Below are 13625 nucleotides of genomic sequence, written 5' to 3'. Positions count from 1 at the left end.
CAAATGCAAGGCAAACCTGTGAATGTCAAAGGAGTGAAAATATTAGATGTTTTGTAATATGTATTGCAATATGTATGTTATTTTATTTTTTCAAATCATGAACAATGATGTGTAATTGAATGCATAAGTAAGTGTGACTGATGTTGATCAATGAAAGAGTATGAAATGTAGTCATTTTTGCTTTAATATAATCTCCTTTTCCATAAATAATTATCAGATGTTCATATTATGTGCATACTTCTGCACCAAATATGACAGTGTAATACAAAATACCTAACTGAACATAAATTAGGGTTAATAGTTAATTGTTTCTGCAATTCAACACCATCAAGTGCACTAATTCAAAATACAACATCTTGTGCACTAATTGTTTTTGCATACCTAATACATTACTAAGGACTAAGTCAAAATACTAATTCAAAATACTACATCAAAGTGGTGCATCCTATGCATTAGACCCTCCTGCATTGTTTGGTGGAGCAGATGGCCCAGCTCCATCACCTTCTGCAGCCTTCCTAGCTTTTTCCTTTGCCATTCTTTTCTTTCTCTTTAGAGTTTCCTTGGTTGGATTTTGGATGGGTGGCCTGCCTCCTTTTTTCTTTGGACCCTAAAAAACAGAAGTATTGAATCATTATTGCCAAGTAAAAACTAATACCAAAACCAACAAAGTAAGCTTTAGACAAATTCATACCTGTGGCTGAGGTGCTGCATCATTCGGGCAATACCTCTTATTGTGTCCAGCTTGCCTGCATTTTCCACAATGCATAATTGCACCAGTTCTTCTGGCAGTTGTGGTAGCTGGAGGTGGTGGCTCATCAACACATCTTCTTTTTTTTCTTGGGCCTGCCTGGCAAAATGTTTTCTCCAGGAGGAAGGATTGGGTTTTGTCCTGTTTTTGGCCACTTGTCAGGACTTGGGATTGGGAAAACTGTGTGTGCATAACTCTTTTCGAAAGCCTCTTTGTTGTAATAAGGTGTACATAGAGATGGGAATTATGGTTGCACATCCAAATTGCAGCTAAGGCATGTCCACAAGGTATGCCTGTTAACTGAAACTTCCTACAGGTGCATGTTTTCTTCTCTAAGTCCACAGTGAAGCAACCTCCTAAATTCGTCTGAATCTGAAACATAGTTACATTTGCTCTTGACACTCCACACCGTTTAGCAACTTCTGTTTCCTTTGCAATAATCTTGATGATGTTGGTGTGTATAGTATGTCTCCATCTAGGCAAACTCTCCCTTTTTTTGGTAAAACGACACATTAACCAGTGCCTGCAAAAATAGCATGACTAAGTGAGAATGCAAAAATTAAAACAATTAATTAATAACTGCCAGTACTTAGAAATCACTGAAAATGTTACCTGATAGACTCTAGAAGAGTAATTATTGGTTTGTCCCTTGCATCAATGATTGCATTGTTGAAGCTTTCACAAATATTGTTCAGCAACATATCACATTTAACCCCCTCTTTGAAGTGTGCTTTTGTCCATTCTGATGGGTTCTTTGCTGCCAGCCAATTGTATACACTTGTGTTGATTTTCTTTATCTCATCCATCCTCCTATCAAACTCTGCAGGAATAGTGGTTCTTGTAGCATTCCAGACAAGTTGTTTTAGCAGTAGACTAGGAAACTATTTTTTGAAATTTTCATGCATATGTCTGACACAAAACCTACTGTCAGGACTGTTGAAAACTGTCTCCACTGCATTTTGAAGCCCCTTCTGCCTGTCACTCATAAAAGTAGATGACTGTGGCTGAATGGGATTCAAGTCATCTTTCAGCAGCTCTAAAAACCAAGTCCAGCTGTTGGTTGTCTCTTTCTCAGTGATGGCATAGGCTATTGGGAAGATGGAATTTGATGCATCAATCCCAATTGCAGCAAGTAAGATACCTTTACCGTATCCTTTCAGAAAGCACCCATCCAGCCCTATAAGTGGCATGCATCCTTGTTTAAAACCTTCTTTACAAGCATGTAGACACACATAACACCTTTGAAAGATTCTATGGTCACCTTGCATCTCACATATCAGCTTAGCAGTGCTACTTGGATTGGTGTCCAAAAGTTGCTTGAAGTAGTCCTCCAGCATAGCATATTGCTCAATGACTGAGCCTTCCAGTTCCTTTCTCACTTGGTCTTTAGCTCTGTAAAACTGCCAATAACTGCACTTTGAATATTTGGTGTCCTTTGTGATCTCCTGAAATGCTTTGTAATCCATGTTTGGATGTAATCTGAACTAGTCTTTGAAGTGAGTCGCCAGCCACTGTGCATTAATATGCTTGTTATCCAGGATAATACCACAATTCTCATGTGGCTGCTTAACTTTGTTAACCCTGAATGTTGTCCCATCTTGTTTGACATGTGCATACAACATCCAAGGGCATCCTTTTTCCTTACATTTCACCCTGAATTTTTGCCTGTCATTAGCCAACAGTATGTACTCTTTTTTTATAAATAGGGGTTCACCCCATTAGAATAAACAACTGAGAAATTTTCATTCACTTTTTCTTTATCGCTTCATCATCATCTTCTTCTTCTTTTCTTCTTATCTATTTTATATTATTTTATAACACGTTATAAGCATGAGTCTCTGTCCAAGCTTCAAGGTAAATATTTTGTTGAAGTTCTTGAGTTGTTTTAAGGTCACGATACACTAAATATATATTTATATATATACTTATCTGATTGAAACAATTTTAAGAACCCTTTTTTTTTTCTTTTTCTTTTATCTATATATCTATATATTATATATGTATGTATATGTTTTTATATGTTTATTATTGATTTCATATACACTGTATGATATTATATTGTGATATATGTATGTATATATTTTTTATATGTTTTTATGTGTTTATTATTGAATTCATATATATTGTATGCTCTATTATTTATCTATGATATAATAGAGAAAATTTATATAAATTATACATATATCCAGAAAATTATGTATCCTCGATAAAATATTACATATTTTTTGAAGATTATGCGTCATTAATAAAATCTTGCATATATCCTGAAGATTATGCAAAGTAATATTCATTATATAGTTGACTGATATATAATGAAAGAAATGAATACATATTTATATATATATGTTCTTGTATTGTTTGAGAACAATGAAAAGTAATCTAATATCGATATAGATTTTGACAAACATTTCCTGAAGTAAATGTTTTATATTTGTCAAAAAAAAATATTGTATTTATGTGAATACAACTAAAGAATCATTTAAAATGATTATTATTGATGCAATTTTATAGAGGGTTTTGAATACCCAAAAAAGAATGTTAAGAAAATTACATTGAAACATCAAAGTATGAGAATAACAATGAACATGACTAATGTTATTTAAACACATGAGACATGTATTTATTGTTCATCATTCCCTGCAGAGAATGATACGAATTGAATTCAATTATTTTTAAAGATTGTTCGTATTCTATATATTAGTCATGTTATTGTACATTGTTATTACTTGCAATGTTTATATTAAAAATTATTGCATGTGATATATATTAAAAATCAAAGTTTGCATACATCTTGAAGATTTCGCAAAAACTGTATTCATATATTCTTTGAAATATTGTAAAAGAAATTGCTGAATAATTTCTTATATTTTTATGGATGAACAATTAATAAATTTTTACGAAATTTATAATAATTTTCTACTTGTTCAACATCATTCACTGAAGTGAATGCAATAATTTTAAATAATCGATGACATTATTTACTACTCAAACATTTCCAGAAGAAAGTGGAAACAACCAAAAGATGAAATACCACACACAATCAAAATACATGAAATCTATAAATCATGTGTGGAATTGAGTAGCTCAGAGATGGATTTTGGGAGGTGTGATTACTGGAGTCGGGAGTTAAGTAGTGTATCCCAATGCACTGGCTTCTCCTGATGGTTTTGGAGCTACTCTAAAGGCTTGAGTATAAGCCTCTTCTAAATTGATGAATCTTTGGGCCCTTAACAAGAAGTCTAACAAAGTATCAAACCTCTTTCTCTACATGTCATTCCAAAGCAGGGATCCAGGTGCTATCCCTGATTGTAGGGCCACTAACTTCATATTATCTTTGACTTTAGTTTTCGCCACTACTTCCATCATCCATTGGACATAGGTTTTGGGACTCTCGCTAGGCTGCTGCTTAACATTTTTTAGCATAATAACCTCCATGTCAAAGTCCTTAGCAACCACAAATTGCTTTCTGAACATGGATTGCAAATCTCGATAGTTTTGCATGGATTTGAAAGGAAATCTTTTCCACCAGTCTTCAGTATACTTAGTTAAAGTGAGAAGGAAACACAAACACCTTTCATCATCACTAACTTGCACCACCATCATCAAGCTATTATACCAAGGACATGTGGTCTATGGGATCTGTCTGACCTTCATACAATTCTATTCGAGCCATGTGAAAGTGTTCTGGTAGTGTTGCATCTAAAATCCTTCTGCATGGCTCCAGGTCTTCATCATCCAAATTAGACACGATGCCACTTTGCTTGTAGACCAGTCGGTTCATGATTTTGGTTAAGGTGGTGATTTGATCCTCCAACCTTCTAGTGTTATCGTCTAGAACTTCACATCCACAAATTCAATCATTTATATTATTTACGAGATCTCCTTCGCTAGGCTTAGCTTTCTCACATCTTACTTTTTTCTCTTTTAACATTCAGACAGTCCCTGAGGTTTGTTGTCGACATGTTGTCTTCAGGATCTAAGTCTTCTATTTCAATGCTCTGTTTAACAGAATTATTGGGGTAGTTTTTCCTTCCCTAAACGTCAGGCCCCAGAACCTCAGTATGATGCCTTTCATTTAAGTCGACTCTGCTCCACGATTGACTGGGTTGACTGTATTCTTGTTGTTCTATAAAGCATTATGCACGAGCCTCAATGGATAATTATTTTTCTAGGGCTCAACCATTTTGGCTTTTCTCTTGTCGTTTGTTGGATTAGAGGGTCCAGCCCCGGGATGGTTATGCTTTCTCACTAGTGGGTTTTGAGTATTGAGGTTTCCCTTTGCTACCATGTTTGTGTTGGAAGTTATTTTACCAGGAACTTAGATCTACTCACAAGTATGTTGATTTAACAACCTAAATATGAACTTCTAAAACGATAGTAAATTAAACACATAAGAGTATCAGAAATCTTACATTGGGTGCAGCAGAATATATGTCTCCTCCCACTCAGATCTCTAACACTTGATTCCTTTCCGTAGCAGAGTATAATCAAGATCTGAGCCCGATAGTCCTTCTTTGTTGTTTCTGAATTCTACACAGCCTTCCTCACTATGATTGAGGTATTACTTGTTGTGTGTGGGCACTACTCTAGCACTTATAGATTTCGAAACAGTGAAGGAAGAGAGAGAGAGAGGGTGGCGGCTCAGAGAGAATTTTCAGAGAGAAAATTCTGTCAGAATAATGTTGTGTATCAGTTGTACAGTTATATTCAACTCTGAAGCCTTTGCCTTCTATTTATAGAAGACCACCTAGGGCTATGATTGAATTAATTGACATTTAATATTGAAAAAATCAAAGGGAAAAGGGAAGCTAAGTGGCCGGCCTAGGCATTGTGGAAACAAGGCTTGCCACTTTTCCAACTTTCCTTTTCCTACACTGATAGTTTCCTGTTTTGTCAAAAACTGCCAATTCCTTTGTTCAACCACATAAATGTCAAATCTAATTATTTAATAATTAAAATTAATTATCAAATAATATATTGTCATTTATTTTATTAATAATGAAACTAATTAAAGTTTCCTAATTAATAAATACGCCCTTCAAAATCTCTATTTACTGTTTTGCCCTTAATAAGTGATAAATTCTCAAATAGACAAGTCTATCTTGAGAATTTTTAATTGATTAATTAAAATCAATTAAATGAGTCTTACAAGTAATATTATCTCAACTAGTGAGGGGACCATGGGTCTATATATCCGAGCTTCCAATAAGCAGATCTAGAATTTACCACTTAAATTCACTGACTTATTAATTCTTCGTTGAATCCACACATAGAACTCAAAATTTCACTCTCAGTATATAGAATGCTCTATATGTTCCACCATATAGACACATCATTAGTTATCCATTGTTATAATCCTAATGTGATCAATGATCCTCTATATGGATGATTTACACTGTAAAGGGACTAAATTACCGTAACACCCTACAATGTATTTTATCCTTAAAACACTTAACCCTGTATAAATGATATTTCAACTAAGTGAAATGAGTACTCAATCATTTATCTCGTTTGGTTAAGCTCGAAGGAAATCACCCTTTGCTTACTATTCGCCAGATAGAAGCTATAGATTCCATCTTTATGTTAGCGCTCCCACTCAATCGCACTACCGTGTTCCCAAAATGTATGTATTGCCCTGACTAAAGATTAGGCTTAACTAACAAATCAAAGAACACGAATAATACTCTTGAAATTGAGCCTAACCATATCAGGATTTCGATCATGTGATCTAGGATCAACTTATGATATTGAATTGAATAGATATTTACGGTAAGTTTCAAAAATCTAATTCAAAGTTCAATATCGGTCCATTCCAATGCATACTCCATGCATCCAACCTGAGCTTTACTTTAACCTATGTTCTGGAAAGAACATAACATTTCTCCAAATGCAAGTAAACTCTGTTGTAGATTGTCATATCAGTAAAACCCAGTGTTCTGATAAATCTAGGAATACTTTATTCACATAGTCATGTTTACTTTCCACTGTGTTGACAACACAATAAACATGATCAAGTATGTGAAAAGGGGTTTGGATGAATTTATAAATCAAATAGACAAGCAATTGATTAAGTGAACCAAAACATACACAAATGAATGAAAAAATACTTCTGTTACTTTATTGATATTGAATAATCTGGATTACATTGAAACAGAGTTTTATTTAGGGCATAAAACCCAACAGTTTGGTAGTTGTATGAGAGTTTCTTGAATCTGACGTGTATATTTTTCTTGCTCTGCCATTTTTCTTTGTTGATCTAAGACCACATGTCTTTGCCTCACCACCTCAGGGTCTTTCTCGTAGTACTTTTCTTCATAGTTTTTGTTATAACTGTCATTTTCGTTCTCATCAAGGCCTTCCTTATTATCCTCTTCGTGGGGAGTATCATCAATAGGATTTTCCTACTAGGCAAATGATTGGCCACCTCTGATGCTTCACCAACCCTCATAATGTCTGCCTGAAGATCTACCGCTGGGGTCAATTTATATCATCAACAACATCATCCTCATAGTCTTGATGAGCATGGGGTCTAACCACAGTGTTTCGGGTTGCAACCATTATTGTAGATGACAACAATGGAGAATACTTTCCTCAACTCTCAATGAAAGTACCAAAAAATTTATCGAGATTATCATAAACTAAGTTAATAAAAGATTAAGCTAAGAAAAGATAATTTTAAAGAAAAGAAGACAAATATTTTATATGGTTGGGGCGTTAATGAGCCTTAGTCCATGAATCAATATTATTGAAGCTCTTTGGCTATGAAGTATTTTACACATGTGTTCTTGCCAAATTTTTGTAGAGTTTCTAGCCAAAGTTTTTTAACCCTTTGCATGGAGGAGTAAAGCCTTATTTATAGGTTGAAACTAGGTTTTTGGGTGAACTCAGACCCATTATGGTTTTATATATGAAATAAGCACACTGTCGGTGTAAAATACAATATAATATTGACTATGGGCCTAGTAGGTGAGACCCAATTGATGAATAATCATTGTCCGTACAACGTAGTACTATTTGATGTTGCTAGGTGGCCATGTACTGCCGATCATGTACACTAAAAGTCAGAGGAGTGGGCGTTAGACAAAAAGGCATGTTACTTTTTGTGTTGTGCGCCTTTCTCAGGTCTGACACGGGAGACAAATTTGTAATTCTTTGGAATCAGAGGTGTGCCACGTCGAACCAACCCCAAAAGGTTGATCTTCGCGATACCCCTTGGACTACCCTTTCGGAATACCCACGGGGTATCCATTTATGTCTTTTGGGACACTTGGTAACTCGGTTGAGTAAGCTCTCTAGGTTTGTTGGTCCAGTTTTGCCCGCAGTCAAGCCTTAATCCAATCCAAATCATCCATCTTCCGGCTTCATTCTTAGGTCGGACCACTATCTGTTTTGGCCTTGAGAATGGGCCCGTAAATTGATTTAGGAACACTGAATGCACACATGTTGCCTGTCCAAAAATGCGAATAACACGTACATATAAAATAAAATGTCTTAACCATAATAAAAAATAAAATAGATGAACCAAACTTCAAAACATATACTCACTTTTATATAAATGTTATAAATTAGTATATTTCCGTCTTCAACTTTTGACACTATCCCAAACAAAATGAGACTTTTACCCTTAAATTATGATGCTAGATCATCTGAATTATATTATTCGTAACAAATTTTCCTCGAACTACTAAATAATTGCAAATTTTCCTAATTGGTTGCATATCGCTTAGTTTTTTAAATAATTTATTAATGTGATCACAAGCCACACTTATGATTACAGTACGAGAGTCTATTCAACTAATTTAAAACTAGTTGGAACCAAGTATAATGACGTTAAATATTTAAATATTGAACCACTTGAGGCTAGCTCAAGTGGCCATAGAGAGTGCGTTGTGTTGGAGGTCCTGGGTTCGAGTCCCAGATTATGCATGATGTAATATATAAACGCTTAAATAAAAAAAATATATTTAAATATTAACTCTAAAATTACGGATACAGTACTATTCTAGATTTTATTGTTAGAGTATTATCTATGTATTTATTTTTTTATGCATAAACTCTTAATTTACAATAGATTATCTCTGGATCAGTATTCGGAAACTATTTGTAAAATTGAACATAATGCAATTGAATGGAAAATAAACATTTTACAAAAAAATAATAATAATAATTCAGGGATAAAATTCTATTAGTATAATTTAAGGGTAAAAATCCTATTTATAATGAGAAGAGTAATAGAAATTAGGATATTTTGATTTATTTTTGTAATGAACATTCGAGGTGGAATCTAATTGCCTATAAGTTTAGTCCATGTTATTAAAATTCTATGCATAATTGCATATGGTTTGTCCTTATAGTATGTTTTTTTTTTTTGAAGGAAGAATATGTAGTTAATTACCATAACTAAGTTTTACTTTCTTAACTATGTAATATGTTTTCAATTTTTTTTAAACAGTTGTTTTGATGTTAATTGTGTTTTCAGCAAGAGTTTTGCTCCTCTTCGCTTGCTATGGATGATTTGAATTGATGAAATCCTATTTTTATTAAAATAAATAAAAAAAAAAAATTGTGATTTGATTTTTTAATTATCTTTATTTTCATATTTTTAAGTTGCTCAAAATAATCAGCGTCTTAAAATGGAGTTTTTGCATTAGTCAACGTTGACCAACGCTATTGATTTTGGTTCAACGTTTGTGTCCCTAGAAAATTGACGCAATTGATGGGCCAATTGTGTTAGTTATAAACTGACACTAGATAGTACAAGTAGCAGTAATAATATTTCTTTAGGTAACGTTTGGTTAGAAATAATAAAATGGAATAGAAAGGAAATAACTTTTATTTCATTCATTTGTTTGGTTTCATTTTAAAGTATTGGAATGTCATTCCTATTCTAGTTATGTTTTTATTCCTTCCAATCAAATGCTACCTAATTGAGTATTTATTATGTGAGTTTGAGTTGGAGAGAGTAGACTTGGATGGAGTAAACTTTGAGAGAATATGAAACCCAAGTGTTGGAGAAGATTAACATTACCACCATTTTAATTTAAAAAGTAAGATCCACTTGAAAACACAAACCCTTTGGTCATTAAATTTAAGACATTTCTATTCCTATTCTTATCAAATCTAAACCTCATACCAAACGTCGTGTATCACCTCAGTGAGCACCACTACTCTTTGCTCCTTGACATCTACATCTTTATAGAGTATTATGTTGTCTTCTTGGGACTAGCATATAAATTGAGCCATTAGAACTCCCTATAAATATAAGTTAAAAACTTTTTTAAAATTCACTATTTATGAATTATATTTATGGAACATTATTCATTATTCTAAACATATTTTTATTAATTATTATATCTTTTATATATATAAAAAAAAATACATATATAATAATATGGGTGACTATTCAATAGTTATATTTTTATTGTAACCGTGATGATTACATTTTTTTTACTAATAATAGCAAATTACCAATAAGTAATTTTTTTTTTTAGAATTAAATTAATCATAATTAACAATTTTCCTAAAATAATTAATTTTAATTTAAATATTTAATAAGACCTTTTTTAGCAATTAATATTTATAAATAATTTTATTTTTATATTTAAGTCCCTATTATAATATTTTTAACATTTCAACCATTTAACTATAATATTTACAATAAAATTCTATTTTTTTTTTACAAAATTTAGACTTCCACCCTTTCTAAAATAAATTTTTGAATACTTAATTAATTTTTAAAAATTACATCTAATTATTACTTTACAACAACCGCTTGACCCATCTTCCTCCTTTATAAAAAGAATTTTAAAAATTAGGATGTTAGTTTGTCCCAACCTAACATTATGTGAATTTTCCACTACGATACAATCTTCTACATTTATGCCACAAACCCATTTTTCTATTCAACTAGCTACAGTTAGATTTCTCCTTGATTTTTAATAATTTGTTATTTTCCTACTGTTATGCTTATTTGTGAAAAAGAAGCAACAATTTCAATTAATTGGTAATCTACTTTGATAATTTTTTTTACAATCTTTAGATTGAAGAAGATGATTTCAACGAGGAGCGAAAATAGTTAACAATCATTAATTTTATAGTTGTTATTATATTTTTTTTTACTTAATTTTTTATTTTTTAAAAGAAAAAAAAAACTAAATAACTTAACCAATCTTGGACTGACACACTAATTTGGCACTTAAAAGTGGTAAAAACTAAGATTGAGCGTAAAATTACCTTTAATTAGAGGTCATTCATACTATTTTTTATTAATTAAGATTATGTGTGTAATAACTTTAAATTATAAGGAATTTTGTTGCAATTATTTCAATTATTTAAGTTAAAAAAATAATTGCTAAAAGATCTTTACTTATTAACAAATTGCATAAAATTAATTAATAATTATTAGTAATTTAATTTTAAATATAATTAATTTTAATTGAATTTTTATAAGGAAATAAAGTATCAAGTTACAAGTTATTTATTATTGGCTAATTAGTAATTTTTCCCCCTGAACTTTGACATGTACTAAATCGTGCCCCCTGAACTTTTTTGGCCGTTAGAAATTCCCCCTGAACTATTGAGATTGTTAAATTTAATGACTTTTGTCTAATTTCATTCAATTTTATTGTTTCAGTGATTGTTTATGTACTAAACCATGCTCCCCAGACTTTGATATCTACCAAATCATGCCCCTCAAACTTTGATATGTAGTAAATCATGCCCCTTGAACTTTCATCCATGTTAGAATTTTTTTACTAAAATTAGACAAAAGTACTTAAATTTAACAATTTCAATAGTTCGGGGGAATTTTTAATGGCCAAAACAGTTCAGGGGGCACGATTTAGTACATGTCAAAGTTCGGGGGGAAAAATTACTAATTAGCCTTTATTATTTATTTTTTTAAATTTCTAAATTAATCACAATCATTTAACAATGATCTAATGGTTAAAAATAAATGTAACCATGATGGTTACATATTTGATGTAACCATTGAAACCTTCTTCATAATAATATTATATATTTGAAATACATAAAATATATAATTTTATTTCTAAGAAAGTGAGATTTGATATATTTTAAAAAAATCGATGTGATGTAAAACTTGATGTAAAATAAAAGTGTAATTTTGTTAATATATTTGGAAGAATAGAGTAGAGAGAGTTTATATTGAGAGTGCTCGTGATCTCAATTTTTTATGCTTTATAAAGAGATAGTAAGACTCTGTTTGGTAGGAAGGAATGAAAGTAGAATGGATGAGAGTTTAAAAAGAATAGGGAGTACGAGCGATAGATAGGATAGTTGCTCTTCTTTGTGTTGTTTGGTAATGAAATGATAGAAAGTAAAATAACTATTAAAATTACGATTTTATAATTTTTAATAAAATTATATATTATTTTTTTGAAGGGTAGAAAAGACATTTCATATGGCTTTTTTTTATGTCTTTTTCTTAGATTCTTTTACTTTTTGAGGGATTGAAAATTGTGTATTTGAAGGAAAATGTGTTGAGATTTATACCCTAAAAGTAAGTATTTAATGGATAATATATTATAGAATATATGAAATACAATTATGAGATAAATGAATACATTAATTATAGAAGTATAATTAGTATATAGATGGTATAATCTTGTAAGGTCATACAAAAAAATTAAGATTGTACAATATATAGATAAAACAATTCGGTAGTGTATTAAAGTAAGACATCTTTAATATGGAACTACTAAGTACAATTTACCATACACTATACCCTAGTGTGTGTGATTTTGATTCGGATCACATATGTGGATAGACATGTAGTAAAGGTATTGTATATAATTTGATTATATATGTCTAGACCGATATGTCAATAACATCTTTCATTAACATGTCGTTTACCATAAAAGAGTTATTCATATCACAGTGATTATCATTAGTAGACCAGCCTGAATCCTGAGTATGCATGAACCCGTATTGTGTTCATTGAGTTCTTTGATTCACTCGTTAAACTTTCTCAGAGAAGATGATTTTTACAACTTTTATTTTGGGAGCTTAATAACATGAGTGGTTGGAAATATGTTATATAATATAGAATCTAAGCGTTCTGAAAAGATCGTATATTAGTTCCCTTATAGTGTTAATTCTAGGAGTGCTACAGTTGGATCCAAATCTATAATTAGATTATAGATTAATTGTTCACATTAAATAGCACATAAGGAATCAAGAGATAATTAGAAAGGTAAAATATAATTTAGACCAACTCTAATTATGAACTAATAAATATTGGAGGGAAGACTACTTATAATGATTATATCAATGAACAACAAAGTAAGAATTATGTAAATATAATTCTATATTATCAAAGAGTACAATTCAATATTTATAGTGGAGTAATAATGGAATTAATAAATTGAATTATTCTATTGATGAGATCATTAATAATTAAGTGTTTATTGGAGCTTCGAAATATAGATTTATGGTCCCCAAGTCACCTCTATACAACACTAAGGCTTAATTTTGACGAAGAAAAAATAAGAATTAATTTTTATGAGAAATAATTCTTAAGGGCAAAATAGTAATTTTGTGAAAAATATTATTTTGAATAATTACATCAATTATGAATTATGTAATTAGTATTTAACGTTTTAGTTTTATATGATAAAACTATATTAATTAGTTAAATATAATATTATTCTTAAATAATGTTAAAGAGAGAAATATATTATTTAAATCAAAATAATATTTGTTTTAATCTTAGTAAATAAGAGATTAATGAAAATTAATTAATTATTAATTATTGATAAAATAAATAATAAATCTTATTTGTGGTAAAATTGAGAACTCAATTCGGACCTTAAAATATGGTCCACACGTGTAGGGTGACACATAAAGATTCATGATA

At 31.0% G+C, this 13625-nt stretch overlaps 1 protein-coding gene across 1 annotated transcript; it reads right to left on the bottom strand.

Moving 5' to 3' along the window:
- Positions 1–445: 445 nt before the first annotated feature.
- LOC115720341 (uncharacterized) lies at positions 446–2214 on the bottom strand. Its single transcript, XM_030649494.1, has 4 exons — positions 1674–2214; positions 1361–1568; positions 692–1271; positions 446–607 (listed from the first exon to the last, which is right to left on the bottom strand). The coding sequence occupies exons 1-4, from the start codon at positions 2212–2214 to the stop codon at positions 446–448; spliced, it is 1491 nt and encodes a 496-aa protein (XP_030505354.1).
- Positions 2215–13625: the final 11411 nt, after the last annotated feature.

The sequence above is a fragment of the Cannabis sativa genome, chromosome X, assembly GCF_029168945.1.
Source record: "Cannabis sativa cultivar Pink pepper isolate KNU-18-1 chromosome X, ASM2916894v1, whole genome shotgun sequence".
Taxonomy (NCBI): Eukaryota; Viridiplantae; Streptophyta; class Magnoliopsida; order Rosales; family Cannabaceae; genus Cannabis; species Cannabis sativa.
This window is presented reverse-complemented; position numbering and strand designations above follow the sequence as displayed.